Consider the following 20,964-nt stretch of genomic DNA (forward strand, 5'->3'; position numbering starts at 1 on the left):
TACAAGAACAGAGTATCTGCCCTGGGTCATTGCCCTGGTGCCCCTTGAAAAGTTCCAGTTGAAATGTTTACATTTCGTTAGAGGTGCCTTTTGTTTATAAAAAAACTACTTCGCCCTTACACAGCAGACAAATATCATCCTGGCACACCGTTTTCAATTTATAAACTGATACAAATATTACTGTTGTATAATAAATACAATTTCATAACAACATAGCTACGTGTACACAGGTTTTTATCAACCAGTATTTTTTAACAAGCAAACAATCGCTTTTTATGGTAAAAAAACTTACAGGAAAAAAACCAAACCTTTCCACATCTGGCAACTATTGCAGCACCTCTGTAACCTCATATTGAAAACTGTCTCCGGAGGATTTTACGCAGAAGGTACTTTACCCCCTTCTTTTCTTGTCCAAAGCGAGCGATATTTTGGTCAAATTTACCCTGGTCTCATTACAGTAATCGAACACCCAATAGGTCTACGATTACAGCCACTTCTTTCATGCTAGCGGTTATTTACACCTTCTTTTGGGACCGCTGTTTTTTCCCTCGTCCATGCTGGTTTTCTGTGTTTTTCAGTTGGGTCTTTCTAACGACTCTGGAGTCCTCTGGAGTCGAGAGTGTCATATCTGTTTCCATGATATAATGGCCACTTAGCCCCGGCTTTGTGAAGAACAACAGAAATTCCCCCGTTGGATTTGAGTTGTGGATTTTTGTTGTCTGAATATATCTGACATGTTCAGTCTTTAAATCAGGCATTCATATCGGGGTGTAAAATTGAAACATATTTTTTCCGAATGACGGGAAAAAATACTGTTGACCGTGTTTTGTGTCGTTGTTGTGCAGGACTACAACTATAAATCGGACTCACAATGTAAGAATTTTATTATTTGATATACCCACTGCTGATTGCTAGACCTATACTGACCTGTTCACCCTGTGGTATGTAGTCTAGAGTTCTAGACTCTTTGTGGAAGTGTTGTGGCGAGGGGTTAAGAGCACCAAATTCAAACTCTGGTGTTTCTGATCAGCAGAGTGTGGGTTCGAGTCCCAGTCGTGCCACTTGTGTCCGTAAGCAAGACACTAAAACCATGACACTTTGTCCTTCGGATGGGACGTAAAGCTTTTAGTCGGTAGTGTTGTGTAGCGCACATAAAAGAACCCAGTGCAGTTATCGAAAAGAGAAGGGGTTTACCCCGGTGTTCCGAAAACCAATGATGTATCATCCCTTTATGATGTTTTCAAAAACAAGAGGACTGGAATTAATTTACCCTTCCAAAAACTACTGATGTGTCATCCTTTTATGATTTGAAAACTAGAGGATTGAATTGAATGTACTCTTCTAATAACCAATGATGTATCATCTCTTTATGGTATGTTTCTTGAAACCAAGAGGATTGGAATGAATGGACTCTTCCGAAAAACCAATAATGTACCATCCCTTCATGATGCGTTTCTTGTAACCAAGAGGACCGAAATTAATTTACCCTTCCAAAAACCAATGAGATGTCATTTTATGATTTTCTTGAAAACTAGAGGACTGGAATTAATTTACCCTTCCAAAAACCAATGATGTACCATCCCTTTATGATTTTCTTGGAAACTAGAGGATTGGAATGAATTTACTCTTTCAAAAACCAATGATGTATCATCCCTTCATGATGTGTTTCTTGTAACCAAGAGGACTGAAAATAATTTACCCTTCCAAAAACATATGACGTGTCATCGTTTTATGATTTTCTTGAAAACTAGAGAAATAATTGGAATTAATTTACCCTTCCAAAAACCAACGATGTACCATCCCTTTATGATTATCTTGAAAACTGGGGGATTGGAATGAATTTACTCTTTCAAAAACCAATGATGTGCCATCCCTTTTTGATATGTTTTTTTGAAAACAAGAGGACTGGACTGAATTTCTCATCCAAAAACCAATGATGTATGTGTACTACCCCCTTAACGACATGTTCATTAAAACCCAGGATTGGAATTAATTTATTAGAGAACATTTAACTGTATAATTTCCACAGATAGATAAGAGAATTGGAATTATTTATCGGAACATTTATCTGTAAAATTTCCACAGAAAGATTGAAAAAGAAAAAGAAAAAAAGTAGAAGAAATAATAAGCCCCCATTGAGTTATATCAGTGTACACAGAGTTATATAGTTAAATTTGAGCAAATTCAAGACGATAAATCGATACATAGCTGACAGCGCTTAACACAGGCAGCGTATCGGGTTACCAGCTTGAGGAGACTACCAACTAGTTGTGTCAATTAGATGCTGTGCGTTTGTGTGTGTGTGTTTGCGCTGTGTATGCTGGGGCCGGCAGGGCCAGCCGGCCAATTTACATCATTTGTATGTAGGGCTGAGCTCAATTTGTATACAGAAATGAGACTGTGGATTCGTCTGCATGTAGGTGTGTGCATAAATTTGCTCGGGTTGCACAGTGCAATATACAGTACACGCACTCGACATGTATTTTTATATTTTATTTGTACAGTTGCAACAAACATGAACATGTGTTTCTTCATTCTACTTAAAGCCATGGGGCATTTTCTGAACAGAACAAAAATTAAAAGTTCACAGATTTACAAATCACTTACAGGGTTTACAGAAAGTAATGGTGAAAGACTTCCCTTGAAATATTATTCCATGAAATGCTTTACTTTTTGAGAAAACATTAAAACAATTATCAATTCTCGATATGGAGAATAACGGATTTATTTTAAACACATGTCATGACACGGCGAAACGTGCAGAAACAAGGGTGGGTTTTCCCATTATTTTTTTCCCGACTCTGATGACCGATTGAGCCTAGTTAATTTTCACAGGTTTGTTATTTTATATATAAGTTGTGATACACAAAGTGTGGGCCTTTGGACAATACAGTTTATCCATGTGTTGCGATTGCTCTAAGGCAAAACTATATCTTTGATTTTTTGATCTGATCAATTGTTTTAATCCTCTACATAAACTATAATGTAATGCCACTAATATCTTCTATTCTTCATGAATACCACTTAAATCTGTTTGTTTTTTAATGTACCTGTATACAGACGGTTGTTTTTCATTCTAATGCTTGGACCAAATTCCTAATGGCAGTTTCATCGGAAATCACTAAAGAAATCCCCATTTTGTATAAAATACACATGTAGGGCAGTGATGCTCAGAAAAGTGTCCAATGGGGAACATTTTCGTGGAAAACGAAGACCGGAAATTCTTAATGGCAGTCGATAAGTTTCTGAAAATGAAAAATGGACAAATCAGGATGAATGCTGGTTGACAATTGCCCTGAGGAATGTTAAAAGGGGGGGGGGGCACTGGAAGAGATGCAGAAATTGAATTTTGGTATTGAAAGAAATCTCAGGACGAGTGAACTCAATTTAGACGTGTCTGGGGAGATGTGACTACATGTAGCTAAGGCAAACAGTCATTTTGCTGGCTGTTAGAGGTGAGATGTGGCTGTTGTGTCGTACACGAAGGTACCGAATTGAGGAATACCCCCCCCCCCCCCATTCACACAGCTCTACAACCTTACGAAGACCATGCCGATCACCCCGATCTCAAAGGCTCAATGATATCTTTAGTTAGGTATTACCCACTGCCAACAATAATGATTGTGGTTTTAATTAGTACCAGTTGATATGATGAAAGTAAACAGTAAAGACCAATTTGTATGTCACTCAAAGGCACCTTCATTGCCTGGACGCTTGCAGCGCAAAATATTACAGTATTACAGTTGGGTTTAAAAAAAATTATGCCGGAGAAATATCAATTTTACACATTGTCCCTGATAGGACAGCATGGCACAATAATCCAATTGTTTGTGGTGTTTATTGAATTGAAAATGTTAGCATCCTTAAACAGCATTTCCTTTATCCACCATAAGTATCACTTATAATAAACATCAACTAAATATAATACAAGAAATGTTATTCGTGAAATGATGGAAATAAAAGAGGGGGGGGGGGGCTGTCATTGGAGATGCACCAGAAAAAAAGCCTGCAGTTATTTTTGATATGCGGTATCCTATTTTGTGAATAACAAGATGCAAGATCTTGCTCTGAAGTAATCCTTTAATTCCACAGGACAGTTATACTCGATACATAAAGGGCTTCCAGTCATAGTGCTTGCCTTTCACATATATGCCACGGAACATGTCAAATTATGGGCAGTCACAGGTTTAGAATTTTCCCTCTACCGTTTTCTGCCGAGTCTTTTTGATTGTTTTTAGATTTTATTCAATTTTTGGTATGTAGCAATCTGTAAGTGGATTCATGTTTATGTGAATGCAGTTTGTGAAGATATAGTACATGTATGGGTGTCAGGGTTCAGCCCAATACGCTTCAGGTATGTAGCTTGTGACTTGGTTTTATTTATTTTTTTTGTCATGGAAATTATTTCCAATATTCACGTATTTACAATAAAGTCACCAACCTGTTAAATATTTCAGCAAATTTTGCAAAAATACAAAAAAGGAATTATCTTTATCTCATAGTGTAAACTCATATACGACCAAAATTATAGTCACAACTGTACCCCTTGGTTGGGAAAGTCCATAGGCATAATACTCTGGTGGGATTCGAGCTAACAACCTTCCTTTGCCATCGTGTAGGTTCATCACTAGATTGACTCTTCCAAAACAAAATGATTTAATATACCCACAAAAATTGACCAGCCAATAATTAAAACCACATACCACAAAATTTAAAAAAGTTATGAAAAAGCACTAAGTACTACAAAAACAGTAGTTTAAGTTACAATTCTTTAAAAAGGTGTCCACCAGAAAAGAAATTACAGTTTAATTTTTTCACAAAGAGTCAGAACCAGTCCTTAAAGGACTTGGTCCCATTTTCTGCCCTTTTTGGTATTTTTCTTGAAGAGAAGATCGGAGTGAATGTACTCTTCCAAAACGACTGCTGCATCAAAGTCTTACCTTAAATAAGTGCGTTCTCTAAACCACTCCTTGGAATCATCCACCAAAAATAACCACAAGACAAAAATAGAAAAAAAGGAATTGTATTGATCATGTGAAAGTTATAATCCTTAGGGTCCACATGCACAGAGAGTGTGAATAATTGCCCCCAGTGGCTAATCAGACTGCCAATAACTCTTATAGTGTAAACTCTTACACTCCTAAAATAGTCACAACACTACCCCCTTAGCGGCACGCAGGAAATCTGCACGGTCACTTATTCAACTAAAAGTCAATTTCAAAACCAATCTATTGAAGAATTTGCCCGATCCACAGAGTAAATCATCACACGAGTGGGTGTCGATGCAGCACACACCGTCTAACTCTTCGCTCCGGTGTGTGTTCCCCCCCCCCCCCTTCAGACTGCCCGCCCGCCCTTCAGGTCTCGGTAGCTTTTAAATGTCAGAAGATTGGGCAATAACTGTGCTATTTTTACGCTTGGAAATGTTGGAGTTAATTACCTTATGCTTGGGATTAGAGGTTTTTATAGATGGCCATATGGTGAAGAGTGTAATGACTGGACTCTCCGCTCAGGCGATAGCTTCGGGGATGTCTGAGTTTATTTTTGTCTCTCTCTCACTCACCCCCCCCCAATGTCATAATTACTATTAGTGGAACCAGGTGATCGTCCAATGTGATGAGCACTTCAGTCCCTAGGCTTTCTGAAGAGGGTGTAATTTAAAGAAGACAATATTCAGCGAGGGGAGAATCCCACATGGTAGAAGCCCAACTTTATGTAGCAACACTATTTGCTTAGCTGTTTTCGGTTGAGCAGATATTAGCAGGAGACCAGTCAAAGATGGTGGATATGACATCATACATGTATTTTGGCTGGTAACCCTATTAATATAGTTTAGCTATACATGTAGCTTAGCTACTTGTTGTTATGCTGAAGCAACTCTGACATGATATTACGGATGGTAACCTTAGTCTGGTACATGTAAGCATAGTTTTGTTGTGCTTAGCTACTCGATGTGCTGAATCGGCTCTATGAGATTGATGAAATTGGAACTAGGTACCAGACTGAAACCCAAGGCTCTATCCAATGCTCTGTCCAAGGTGGGATGTGAACCAGGGTTCACACCACTCTGCATCATTTCTTCAAAGATTTCCCTTGTATAGCAGAGCAAAATGCTACACAGATGTCTTGATTGCTACTCAAACATCATCATTTGCTACTCAATATTAGCATTTAGTCTGCACAAATAATGTTTAGTATAAATTTTGCTAAACATTCCCTGGATCCCCTTACCTTTTAAAGGCAGTGGACACTATTTGTAATTTTCAAAGACTAGCCTTCACAGTTGGTATATCTCAACAGTATGCATAAAATAACAAACCTGTGAAAATTTGAGCTCAATCGGTCATCGAACTTGCGAGATAATAATGAAAGAAAAAAACACCCTTGTCACGCGAAGTTGTGTGCGTTAAGATGGTTGATTTTGAGACCTCAAGTTCTAAATCTGAGGTCTCAAAATCAAATTCATGGAAAATTACTTCTTTCTCGAAAACTATGACACTTCAGAGGGAGCTGTTTCTCACAATGTTTTATACCATCAACCTCTCCCCATTACTCGTCACCAAGAAAGGTTTTATGCTAATAATTATTTTGAGTAATTACCAATAGTGTCCACTGCCTTTAAAACCTTGCATATCGTAATCCATTTTGGCGTTTTTTTTTCTTCTTTTGCATTCGTAGACATTTTGTTCCAGATGTCTGTAATAATTGATTACACCAACATTTTTGGGGGTGAAAACGACGAAATAGACGAAATCCAACAACCCTTTTAAACATCTGCTAGTATTATTATTTGCATTCTTGTTTTTCTGGCGAACGTAAAAATAAATGCAAAAAACTGGGTCAACCCACTCTCCCGCCAATGTTTGCCATCATGATCGGTCTGGTGGGATTAGTACAGGCATAGTTTGGTCCCAGTTTAGAAGCAGGCCTTACATTATAATCAGCGTCTTATTTTAAGAATGTCCAAAATGGATGCTAGACTTGTAGTTCTTACTTGGGAAGATGCTGTCTGGTTTTTTGGGGGGTTCATATTAGAAATGTCTTCCTCAGGCCAGGATAGGAATTACGGTATTGCGCGGCGTAATAGTAATACATAATTTTTATTACAGTATCTTTGTCTACAGGCGTGTTCAGGGCACTTCTCACTTGGCGTATCCTGTATGCTTATAATAACAAATCTGGGAAAATTTGAACTAAATAGGTTGTTGAAGTTGTGAGAGATTAATGGATTAAAAAACGCCCTTGTCGCATGTTGTGAGCTTTCAGATGTTAAATTTGAGACATCAGCTGAGGTCTCCAATTCAATTTTATTTATTTATTCAAATATTTTAGTGAGAGATTACTTCTTTCTCAAAAACTATGTTACTTCAGACAGACCCGTTTCTCACAATGTTTTACTATCAACAGCTCTCCATTGCTCGTTACCAAGTAATTTTTGATGCTTACAATTATTTAGAGTAATTACCAATAGTTTTCAGTACCTTTAAAGTGCTCCAATTATTTGTTCACCAGACTGAGCTTTTGAACGATGTTTGGCAAGAGAGGAATTTTAAAAATGGTAATCATAACAATAAGTTCTCAAAAGAACGTAAGTTGGGAATTAAGATAAAACTGTAATTGTGATTTGTGGAAATTTGCTTTAAAAGCGCACACTTGCGATAAAAAATACAGTCAATTGCAAACTGTTTAGAACGCTTCACATATTTTGAAGGACATTAACCTTTTTTTTTTTACTGAAAAAATTAAATAAAAAATGAATTATTAATGCAATATGTATTCAAGAGTATCTGATCATTTCGGTCAGTGATTGCCAGAACTAGGCATGTCATTAATACACAGGGCATAATAATCTGATAACCATGTTTAGCACTCTCTGACAAACAAGATTTTATTTTCCTCCGGCTGCTGTTGCTATGGTGATGTGATGCATCATAGTTTTGACTTTGTATGGCCGTATTCTTATTAATTTTAAAAGGTTCGTCTCCTTTTTGATTCGCCTCAAGGAAAATTATTTATCCGTAGGAAGACTAGGTGGATTGCTACAGTGATTTCCTACCCGGGAATTATGCATGTCAGTCCAATATGAATGTGTAGCAATATTTGGCCTCACTTTTGTCAACGTTGGAAGGGACTGATTGTCTAAGTCTTCATCAAAATACAAAATATTTTTGTTTCTGTCAAATTGTCAATTTAGAATTTATTTAATAGTTGACCTGTTTCGCTTTCTCTGAACGTGTGGAAAATTTATATGTTTACATGCATAATGAAGTTATATGCATTTTGTAAGGACAATGCGATTGTGTAACAGACGATTGTGTTTTTTCCATACTCTGATGATGTGAATGAGGGTCGAATTTTGGGGGAAAACCCACAAGATTGCAGAACTTGAATTGTAGCTCAGAATCTATACTGCACCAGGATTTTGTTTTCAAGATAAGAATACAAGTTAAGGACAGGTGCACCGAAACGAGCCTCTTTTAGTTGTTGATTATTTAAATGTAAATCATTCTTTATCCCCGATGCTAATTTAACATCTATCAATTTGTTGCATTACCCGCTGATGAAACTTAGGATTCGAACTGCCTCTAGCTACCGGGCAATCTCTGTGGTCTGGTTGGTAAGACACTGCACTAGAATTACAAAGGACGTAGGTTCGAATCCCACCAGAGTAATATTTTTGACAGAACTCGGGAAAGTACATGTAGTGCGTCTACAGTGCTTACACACATCAGTCTATTTATGTATATGACATGTATTGGTAAAACCAAAATGAATATTCTTCATCCCGATGCAAATTCAGCATAAATCTATCCCATGTATATGTAAATCACTTCAACCTCGTCAAGTCAACCTTGAATTAAATTAGCATTATTGTTATGTTGTTATAGAAAGGTAAATGGGTGTGTAATGATTCCATACATTTCAGTAAAGCTCAATAAAAATTGTTTCATGCTATTGTAGAAAAATCCAAAACACAAAAAAATGTTACGAGCAATGTTACGTTTGGCAAATAATATACAGAGTTTCACGCAAAGCCGTCAAGTGTTAGGGTTCAGCAAAACGGCACTTTGATGGTACACAAGACAATGGAAATTGCATTGTGACGAATGTCAACAACCTTCACCCAGTCCATGGTGCGAAGTAATGGTTTGCGCTGGTTTACTGAGGTTCTCTTACTTCACTGTTGATTTCATGATGCATTTTTACAGATCTTTGCTGGGAACCATGCACAGACCCGATTTTTCGGGTTGTCTTTGCTTTATTTATTTGTATAATAGTTTCAAAGCAGGACAGTTCTTTTCAGAACTGAGAAGTCTCCCGAACCCCCGAACATCTACTCCGCGGTAGTAGAATAAAGCAAGGCAGTTCTTTTAGAACAAACTCTACCTGGCAAGTAGATACACACATGGTGTTACCACAAACCAAATATATATTTATTTTTTATAGTTTTAAGGACTGTTCGGAGATTGTTGGTGTGGGAACCATGTACATGTACCTTTTATTTTGACTGATGACAACCACAACAATTGCATTTAAATGTGTTTGTGTTTCTGTTACTCGTATATTTCACTTAGTTTTGCCACTCTTTCTGCTGTGTATTCACAAACACTTTTGAATGGTGTGTATTTTTATTTGCATGATGTATGTTAAATTGGTGATAATAATTTGTCTTTTTGGATTGGGCATATTCTCAAAGGATTGTACAATATTTACAAACAGTATGGTGGGCGTATCAGTTGTATACTTGACAGAAAACAAAATTACTATTTATGGATGAACTTAGCCATTTCTTTAGAGACAAATTTATTTTCAAAAGAAAACCCCCCAAAACAACCTAAATGAACATGCCAGATCTGGATTTGCATATAGAGGAAATGGCCTCTTATTGGCCTTGGTGCCCCTTCAAACATTTCTCATTGACGTTCGGATTAGCCTTTTTGAGGCATGGTGGCCACTATAGGAGTGCACTGTTCGGTTAGGGTGTATACAGACATAATACTCAAATCTGACAGTGTCGTAGCATTGTGTCCGCCATTCAAAATGGGCTTATAGAAGTGCCTTCTGCAAAATGGAAAAAGTCTTTCACTCTCAAAGATGATATTCCCAAAACACTGGGTTGATGTTTTTCATAAGCAGGTGGTCACAGTGGTCCAGTGGTAAGACTGCCGGACTTGTAGTCACAAGGTCGGGGGTTTAAACTCCCAACCACTGATTTCACAATGACTAGAATATGAGAGAGATTGGCTTTTGCCAGCTTGGTGTTCATGTCCCCTTTTGGGAATTTGCCGAGTTCCCTTGATGGGAAGATCATCTGAACAAACAAGGAAACGTGTGTGAAGCAACAGTTTGTGACAATCACAAACATTTTCTATTATTGTGGCGGTTTGTTGGCTCGTTCAAAACTCAGCAAAATTCTGCAAGTTCCTCATACACTCTGAGATGAAGCTGGGGGGTTGGGGGGGGGGGGGAGAGTGGTTACGGCTTGAGTTGATAGACAACATCTTTTGACAGCCTCTATGAAACTTGGTCATTGAGTGTTCACCCGCAGCACAAAAACTCCATTAGCAGCCGGCCAAAAGAAAAGAGAAAGACAAAAAAGTCAGAAGAAAACAAAATTGTGATTTGTGCAGAAATGAAAGCCGCAGTTGGTTTTTGATTTTGCTTGAAGCACATGTGGAGCAAAAATGTAAAATTATGTGCAAATTTAATTGAGGAAATACCCCATTCTTGTTGGAATTGTCTCGTGGGATTATCTCTATAATGAATAATCCAAATTTCAAGTTCAACTGTTAAAATGTTTGGTCATGAGTACAGTGTACCTGCTAATGGTTGAAATCCTCTGCAGGCCTGGGCCAAACTTCAAATTTCTTTGCAAATTACTTGACTAAGCAAGAAATGACCGGGGTATCAGTCGCGGCAGTGGTAACTGATGATGTTTTGGCTGGTAACCTTTTTCGGTAAGCAGAAGTGTTTTTGGGCGAGAGGGCAAGACTATTTTCAATTTGCAAAGGACACTTCAATAAGTCAATGGGACCAATCCAGTGAAATTTTAACGAGCCTTCAGCACCATGAGAATATGCCCCCATCCTATCTGCATGCTTTTCCCGTGTGTGTGTTTTTTCTTTATGGTTTTTGCTTCTTTTCCCACAAGCTTAGGTGGCATGCCTGTTAAACTCCCACCCCGGGATAGTCCAGTCTCTCGCAAGCCCCCTGCACAAACCCAAGAAGAACCAACTCCACGAAACACAGCACACATGATGCGGACAAGATTCAGGCGATGTACTTAATCTATTTCCTCATTTTAGTTTTTAGTCTCGGTTTGTCGTCCAGCAGGGATTGACACACCTACTGGCCTACTGGCCAGGGGCCAGTAAATTTAGCTCTTGGCCACTAACCCCAGAGCCAAACAAAACCTGCATCTATTGTTTTAGTTTTACCCTTACTTACTGAATTGCCGCCGCTCCTCTGGTCACTGCCTTGGTGCCCCTTGGAAAGTTACTTACAGTAGAAATATTAATCTAAGAAACACATCCCTTGCCCTATGTTCACAGATTTACATTAAACTTACACGGTTTGAAGATGATGGATTGGTGGCAGAAAGCTTCCCCTTAAAATTTTACTTGCTGAGGTGCTGTAGATTTTGAGAAGTGAGTAAAACATTTCAAAAAAATAATTTATGTTTTATTGAGACAAAAATTGTTTTAGCATGTAAAACGTATTTGACAGTTTTGTATACCAAAACTTTATATTTAAAAATTATATTTGTGACATTCTACTATCATTATCTTCAATTCGTGTAAGTTTAATACAAATCTGTGGACATTGTGTTTTCAGTCCTACAAAAAACTACCCAAACCCTTTAATATTATGTAGCTCTTTGTCAGAACATAAATCCTGTATTAAAATGGAACTGTTCAGTATACACAGTGAGTGCAATGTGTACGCAGCTGTCTCATTTAATATTTTGATATTTGGTGTTGCTACAGTAAGCTAAACTATGTACTTGCATGAAAAAAGGGTACAGTGTTATTTGGATTGTTCATGACATGTGATGTGAACGTGGTCAATACGTAGCACAATATTTTCTTTATGGTTTTTAGGGTAATTTGTCAGAAATTTGCTGTGTGGCGAAATTTCTTGTTATTAGCTTCCGCCATTAATATATTTGTTGAATCAGTCAAGAACTGTATTTTTTATATAGATTCTACTTTGATTATAAATTATAAAAGGACTTCCAATGATATGCAGACAATTGTTTTAAAGATAAGATGCAGCATTTTGTTGTTTGAATATACATTTATTGGCATATTGTAAAAAAAAGACTAAAAAGAAAAGAAAGTATGTTGATAGCTCATCCCCCCCCCCATTATTACTTGATAATAACATGTCCGCATAGCATATGGACCCTTTAAAAACCCACAGCTTTGGGCTCTGGCTTGGGCTCAAGCCTAGGTTTCAGCTTGGGCTCTGCATTTCGGTTCTGGCTTGGGCTCCAACTTGGTATCTGGCTTGGGCTCAAGCGCTGGCTCCAGCTTAGGCTGTGGCTTGGGCTCCAGCTTGGGCTCCAGCTTGGGCTTCAACTTGGGCTCCAACTTGGACTCCAACTTGGACTCCAACATGGGATCTGGCTTGGGCTCAACTGGAGATCTGGCTTGGGCTCAAGCTCTGGCTCCAGCTTGGGCTCCAACTTGGGCTCCAACTTGGGATCTGGCTCAGGGGCTAAAGCGTTGGCTCCGGACTAGGCTCTGTCTGCCTGTTTGGCCAAAAGTGCATTATTTTCAAATTAATTGACAGAGCTTCAAGCCTAAGCAATGGTTTGGAAAAGGGTCCATATAGACCATAGATTTACAACCAGGTCCCAATAGACCCTTCCCATGAAATATGTAAATTGCACGTAGCGCGTGCGCACTACTGTTTTGGTTGGCAAAATGAGGGAACATCGCGCTGTTTTGTACACGGCTAATGGGTGCGTGACACAGACGCGATTGCGCGTCTGCTTAGTGCACAACTCTCTTTGCGTTTGCCAACCAACAGGGTCTGTACGCATGCGTGAATGTAATTAGCATATTTCGTGGGAAGGGTCCATTGCATCAAGCTGCTTGAGCACAGGAAATAGCTAAGCCCAAATAAGAATATGCTTACCAGATTAAGGCTATCGTCCAAAATACCATAACTTCACATGTACCATCAGTGAATGGTTTCCTGTTATTGTTGCATATTAATGACCTTATAGTCCTGGGCAATCAACTTGGAATACAGCAGAGAATACACCAATATGATGATTGTGTATAATAATTAGTCTCTCCCATCTCAGCCCTAAAATGTATGAACCCAATTTGCATGTATGCTAATTAAGGAGAGGAAGGTCTGACTATAGCAATAGGAATTAATTACTGTCTGGTTGATTGTTTATTTCAGATCAGAGCATTACATCAATTGACAGCCCCACAGAAAACAAAGGAAAAGAAGATGGATATGAAGGTTTGTACACTACTAATTATTCACAATGATATTTGCATATTGCGTTAATTTATTTAGGCATAGTCAAGCCACTGAATTAAAAATGAATAAGGGAATCAATGTGTTGTGAAGAGGTTTTCAACTAGTGGTTTAATCCCAACGAGGCCTGGTTCTTGATAATTTTACCGAGACGAAGTCGAGGTAAATTATAAAGAACCAGGCGTCGGTGGGTTTAAACCACTAGTTGAAACCCGATTCAACACACTTTGATTCCCATTCATAAATACCTTTTCGGTCAAAAACATCATCACTTATTGGTCAAAAAGTAAAATAAATGCAAAAATTATAATTGTTCAATGATTTCTTTCAACACAACACCCCTCCAGCTATAAAATGGTAAAGTCCTCTGCCGCCCTCGGGTAAACAACTCCTTATAAGGGAATGCTGTGCGCGTCACGCGTATTTCGTGATGTGGCACAACTGTTTTAGCCGTTGCTTTCGACCAATAGGAATGAAGAAACTGTCTTATAAGAACAGGTGCAAGGTCGCTTGTCACGCCCATGAATTAACACTTTTTACCGGTCATAAACAAAGGTTTGTACACACCCACGTGACGCGCTCTCCACCAATAGGAATAGCAAAACTGTCAGGTATTTATGAATATGCTAATAAAAGCGTGCCTGTTGTTTTAAACATTAATACGTGACCACCTTCTGAAATGAAATTCTCAGGTTAGTTTTGTTGTATACATTTACATTTACAAAGGGTTAAAATAATTAAACGATTTCAAAAACCGAATGTATACTTTGCATTTTTAAATGCACTGGACACCTTTGGTAATTGTTTAAGACCAGTATTCACACTTGGTGTAGCCCAACATATGCATGAAATAGTACATATGTGATTTTTATTTTACTCAATTGGTTATTGAAGTTGCAAAAGAATAAAGGAAGAAGAAATTATGCGTAATAAACATGATAAAAGGCTTCATGCCTGAAGTCTTTTTTAATATTTGAGTGAGAAATTACCTATTTCTCAAAAATTACTCTACTTCAGAGGGAGCCATTTGTCACAATGTTTTATACTACATGTGTATCAACAGCTCCCCATTGCTTGTTACCAAGTAAGTTTTTATGCTAGCACTTACTTTGAGTAATTACCAATGTAATCCAGTGCCTTTAAACATTTTATGTACATATAAATACTTTAAAAAAGAAAGAAGTGTGTTCCTTTAAAAAGACAGGTGCATACATGTATGTGCAGTTTTTTGAACAATTAGTTACAGCTAACCTCGCAAGTAATAATTGGAAATTGTTTTTTAAGTCTGAACTAATCCATTTGGATTGAAGCCTGGGCACTATCAAAATTTATGACCGTGTAATTTTTTGGCTAAAAATATGCATGATTTGCGCACACATGTTTAACAGCTGGAACGAGCCAAGTATCTCATTACAATAAAAACTGATGAACGCTCATTTTTGATAATGAGCTAACACAGAGTCAGACCATGTACGTGGTTTGGAGAATTCTGAACATGTATGGTTAACATTTGGAGAAATTACTTGTAATAAACCGATGAAAAAAAATTACTTAAAGATAGCAATTAGAAAAAAACTGCATGAGCTTTCATAGCAACAACTTCTTCAACTCCTGACAGGCAAACATTTTTGGTTTGTTTGTGGGGGGAAACATTATGGATATTCTGGTGTGTGGAGGAGGAGGGTGGCAATAATGCGATTCTCCTTTCAGCCACCATGCCTCGCAGTAATGCCTGCAATATGGTGGTCGCGCCGCGCTCGCCCCAGCATAAAAGCACAAACAAGCAGTTTCACTGAAGCGGGAGTGACATCTATACAAGGTCACGGGAGCAGGTCGTCCGTAGGGACGCATGTTTTAATAGGATCTCCACATTATTCCCTCCGTTTTCATAAACATGGAGCCTCCAGTTTTGCAGACTGCATACATGTTTTAACAGTCAGAGGTTGTTGTTGTTTTTGTTTGTTTTGACTGTTATATTGATCAGACAATAATGAAGGATCGGGAAGTATGGGGTAGATCTTTCAGAGTAAAACAATTATTTTTTTATACATTTAAAAAAAATATAAATTAACAAACTGATCGGTGTATTTTTCCCTGTATATTTAGAACTTACATAAATACATTGGCCATTTTTATAGCCCCCCCCCCCCACAAAGATTGCGCTACATTATTTTTTAAGTAAAAAGCAAAATGATCAAGGAATAAAATTGCAACATGTATTCATTAAATTCTGAAGAACCTGGAACCTGTTTTGACAAGATTTGTCCCCGCTAGATTTTTTTCTAGCGGCAACTTGAAAATTGAAACGAAGCTATCTGTCCTTTGTCAGCCCTTCAATATAACGCTACTTGCCCCAGTTTTTTTCTCGCAGACAAACCAGAAAAGAAACCGGAGTCTAACAGATGTGTAACAAAAATTCAAAGATGAAATGTAATTCAATCATGAACGGGGGAAAAAAAGGAAGAGAATATCTTATTTTTTTTCCCCTTCTTCTTTTCTTGAGTCTGTATTTACCTCTTGGTTATATTTGCCAGTCATTAACGTCATCCAAGCATCAACTGAGAATTAGATACAGTAGGGATCAATTCTTTTGAAAATTTGGTTTTTATTAATACCAAATCAGGGGAATTTCTTTTTTATGTATATTTTTTCTTCTGATTGTTCAATTTTTCCCTTCCTCTGGATGTTCAGAGGAAGCTTTCATTTTTTTTTCTGGGTGTATTCTAAGCTCCCTTTTCCAAGTAATACCGAGAATTTACTAACAAATCAGCGAAAATTTGTTTTTAAATATTTTTTTCTCCGGATCGTTTCAATTTTTCTCTTCCTCTGGATGTTCAGAGGAAGCTTTTATTTCATTATATTCTTTTCTTGGTGTATTTTTAACTCCCAATTCCAAGTAATATTTATTAGTGAAAATTTGTCCTCGCTGGTTTTGATGTTTGGGATATCAACATGTTTTGCGTATGCGCTGTTGACTTGTCAAACATGATAGCCATCGTATTTTGAGATTTCCGATTTTTATTTGGCTCCAGTAGTTGATAAATGTTGATAGTGCAAGGTTTCGAGCTCGCATGCTTTCGTACTTTGCGCTCAGAGTTAAGGTTTTTGTCTCAACAGCCTATCACATCCCTGATTCATAGCAGAATTTCTCTCCCCAAAACATTGAATTGTACTTGAATTTAATTAATATTATTGACTCATGAGCCTAACTTTAAAAAAATAATATTCTTTCTTAATCCGGCCGGAAAGTCACCCTCCGAAATTAACTCATGGACAAAAGGAAGTCCCATCAAAGAAGGACAGGATATTTATACACACGCTGAAAAGGCCATGTTATTTAAAGTGTCTCGGTACGAGCTTTCATTCAAAATAGAACAAGTTTTTTGAGTTGAAAATCAAATCACATGACCTTCTGGGTGTGAGCGTATTGCAGGATGGGACTGGAATCGAGGCTAGTTACTCTTTGGTGAGTTTCAATGATTTGCGGTTGCCATGGTTACGTCGCCTTTTGATGTAACATCGCGGCAGGGAGAATGCTGATTAGCCGACTTCCGTCCTTAAAAACATTGCTTACATTAGCACTTATAAAACCTACCGCGCCAACCCCCCCCCCCCCTCCTAAGAAGAAAAAACAAGAAGAAAAGAAAAAAGAAAAAAACAAGAAGAAAAGAGAAAAGAAAAACAAGACAAAAATTGTGTAATACCATTATTATTAACGAACGCTTCCGGTTCTAAAGACTCAATTTGCGAGGGTTTATAGAAATCCGGTAGAGGCTTTCAGCTGAGGCTGGAAATAAATTATATTTGTAATCTTGGAATTAATAATTCTTCAATATTTGTTGGATGTACCATCTATCTATGTTATATTTCTTGAAAAATAGAGGTTTGGAATGAATGTACTCTTTTAATACCCAATGATGTACCATCCTTTTGTTTTTTTTTAACACTAGAGGATCAGGAATTAATATACTCTTCCAAAAACCAATGATGTATATGGATTGGAATGGATGCATTCATAAATGTATGTTAAATTTGCATCAGGGATAAGAATAATTTCCCCATACACCGAAGTGTGAAAGCACTGCAAACTCGGTACTTTCCAGAGTTCTGAGAAAAAAAATCACAGGCATATTTCTTGGGTGGGATTCGAAACCACAGCCTTGCCAACAAAGAGCAGACATGTTACCAACTAGAACACTTAGAATGTACTCTTCCAAAATCCAATGACGTACCATCCCTTTATGCTACGTTTCTTGAAAACTAACGGATTGAAATGACTGTATTTTGCCCAACACCAATCATGCATCGTCCCTTTAACTTGAAGCTGTATATGAGCAATGGAGACGGCACAGTTTAGGCGCTTTGCCACGTGATCTATAATCCACAAGATTACTACAAGGATTTGTTGACTTTTGTAGACCAAATTAATGCGGTTGGTTTGTGTGTCTGCCCAGTGATTACTATATACTTCCACTTATTTTACATGTAATACAAGGTTAAGTGCATTGCATTCTGCTGCCATTGACGTGAACTGTATGCTGAAAATGAATGAGTGTGACATCAGGGTAATCAAAAAAACAAAAATGCTTACCAGAAAGTGGTTACCAACTAAAATACCATATTACATGTAGCATCTGTGACTGGTATTCTGCTTATTGTTGCTTAGCAGAAACTTTTTCAGCAATATTTTCTGTGCAGAGTTTGACTTTAGCGGTCACCTTCTCCACGAATGCGAATTAAACAGTGGTGGGCAAAAAGAAAAAACCATGCAGAGAATCTACATTAAGGTCGTAAGCGATCACCTTGCACGCTGTGTCTTTAGGGCCATTTAAAAACCAATCTCAGGAACATCAGAACCGATGCCACTTTTCTCCCATTTATCAAGTCGTTTCATACCAGATTGAGTTGTTGTTTGAAGTTGAAGTGCGCGCAAACCAAAATGCCCTTACATATCAGTAATTTGTCAGCAGTTTCCAGAGCAACGACACTAAATACTCTTGGATGAATTTCCACCCTCCCCAAATCAGGATTATTATTTTTTTTTTTTTTGGCATGGTGTCACCAAGATGCCCTTGTGGACAATTGTTTGTCACTCGTTGCCTTAGCAACAGCTAGAAGAATTATAAAGCTTATAAACGATGACAGCTTTCAAATTACGAGAATTCTTGTTTTCTAAATCTGCCGCTGGACTTCCTTTGCAACAGTCAAACTGAACAACACAAACCTGGCTATCTTCTTTCCATCATACATGCAGTTTAAAGGAACATTACAGAATTGGCTTTGTTAACAAAGCAGTTGCTGGCAGTGTACATACTTTTATGTAACCCACCATTTTGCATGAAATGACAAACCTGTAGAAGTTTGAGATCTATCAGCAATCTGGGTGACGAGAAAATTCTGACAAATTGATCACATCGATTAAAAAAAAGAATGAATAAAACGCTCACTCCAAATGGGAAATAGTCATTTTTCATATAGGAACCAGACTATTTTGTTCTTCCTGCCTCGGTTTGGCAACACTGATATTATTGGGAGTGTTCAAGATGGCTGCACCATGATGAAGGTCTATTTTCCCAAAAGGAGTATTGAATAAACCTAATATTGAATTGAATTCAATTTAATTTAATTGAACAGTTCTGATGGATGATGGTTCCAGTGTTTGGGTAGCTGGTGTCCTTGATGGCAATTGTCTTTTTAAATGTGAAGATTATTTGACAAACTATACAGAAGTGATTACATTTAAAAACATGAATTGAATGTTGTTACAAAAACCTGTATTGCTGTTGGGTATGACATCTGCCGAAGTGCACTTTTACACTGCGTCTCCCCCTTTAAAGGTTAGAATGAGAAGTAGATGCAGTGACAACGTTGCGGTAATAACCAGTCCTTCCCTGTGGCTGGCCACTGCATACTCATTGACGTCACAACCTTATGTCTTTTCAATGCTGTTCGGACGAGCAGAATACTAGTACAATTTATGATCGCTTTCCAGATACAGAGACATTTAAAGGGTCTTAATTAGAGATGAAACATTTATATATCGCCAAATGTGATTGTTAAGTTTTGGTTTGAATTGATTTATACTATAGACATTTGTTTGTCAAATAAAAATTTTCATAAACCACGATTGCTTTCAATTGGGGGGGGGGGGCAATCAGGAAGAACTCAAACGAGGTATAAATATACCCACATCTAGATAGTTTGGTCCCCAAAAAATTATAAAGATGTCACAGCCACACATTTTTTTTCAGGATAGGCACAGGGGTTTGAGGTTGCTATTGTGACCTGTTTTTTGTGGGTCGCCATTTGTATAAAAAAAAGAGAGTAAAAACTAATATGTCCATAAATCATTCTATGAGGTAATTATAAATGGTGCATGAAACAGTACATGTAGAAATATACCCCAATAAGCCATTTGTGAGTTAGATTTGAATAAAATGTGGTACAATGATGTGCTTGGTCACAAGTTACCACTTACATTTCATTTCCTCACACTGTACGTACGGTTGCTATGTCAAATGGTTTGGTTTGTAAGACCAACCTCCAAATGAGCAAACTAAGGTACCATTGTGTGCGATACACATTCATTCAGAATTGTGTATGGGTGTTTACCGGGTGCGTTCGTTTAGCTTCCCTGGGTCGACCCCGGTGTGTGGCGTGTTTTTTTTTCTAGGACAAACATGTGCAGATAATTACCCACGTTCGTCCTGGAAAAAAAAAACGCCACACACCGGGTTCGACCCAGGGAAGCGAAACAAACGCACCCACTGTCTCTTACCCCGAATCATTGTTTTGTCCGAAGAATTAAAATAAAATAAACAAATAAATGTGACAAAGCAACGGTCTCTATTTTCTGAGGAAATCGAATTTAAACCTGTGACCAAGCTTGTCATTGTACCAAATAATATTCAAATCTAACTCGCAAATGGCTTTAATATTGATGTATATTTGGTTTGCGGTAACACCATGTGTGTATCTACTTGCCAGGTAGAGTTGTTCTTAGGGAACTGTCTTGCTTTATTCTACTGCCGCGGAGTAGATAATCGGAGGTTCGGGAGACTTCTCAGTTCTGAAAAGAACTGTCCTGCTTTTTAACTATTACCAGGGCGGATGTTATAGAAATAGACTGGACTACTACTTTAGCTTATAGGATCGTAATTAATTGTACTGCCACGGAGTCAGTTCTGAATTGGTCTCAACGTTTCGACTAGGTTGCTCTAGTCATCGTCAAGCTTTAATATTGACATGTATATTGTGGTTGAGATGCTGGATGAGCCATACTTTCCCATATTGTAGGATTTAAAGTATATCTCGATAGGGGGTATATTTTTTTTTTTACATAACCACATTAATCGAAGTGAAATGTTTCTCAAGCTGTCTAAAAGCTGTTGTAGGCTTCTAACCAATAGTTGTTATTGCCATTAATTGTTAAGAGTGATTACCAACAGTATACATCCCCTTTAA

At 37.8% G+C, this 20,964-nt stretch overlaps 1 protein-coding gene across 2 annotated transcripts in view; it reads left to right on the forward strand.

The window, feature by feature from the left end:
• The window catches only part of LOC117300708 (diacylglycerol kinase theta-like), a 90,849-nt gene that overhangs the window by 49,779 nt on the left and 20,106 nt on the right, over positions 1-20,964 (forward strand). Inside the window, exons 8-9 of one of the 2 annotated variants that reach the window (XM_033784460.1) lie at positions 11,158-11,280; positions 13,420-13,482. In XM_033784460.1, coding sequence (XP_033640351.1) covers positions 11,158-11,280; positions 13,420-13,482 — 186 coding nt within the window. The remainder of the gene's footprint in view (positions 1-11,157; positions 11,281-13,419; positions 13,483-20,964) is intronic. The other variant, XM_033784461.1, reaches the window with a different exon arrangement.

The sequence above is a fragment of the Asterias rubens genome, chromosome 16, assembly GCF_902459465.1.
Source record: "Asterias rubens chromosome 16, eAstRub1.3, whole genome shotgun sequence".
NCBI classification, from domain to species: domain Eukaryota; kingdom Metazoa; phylum Echinodermata; class Asteroidea; order Forcipulatida; family Asteriidae; genus Asterias; species Asterias rubens.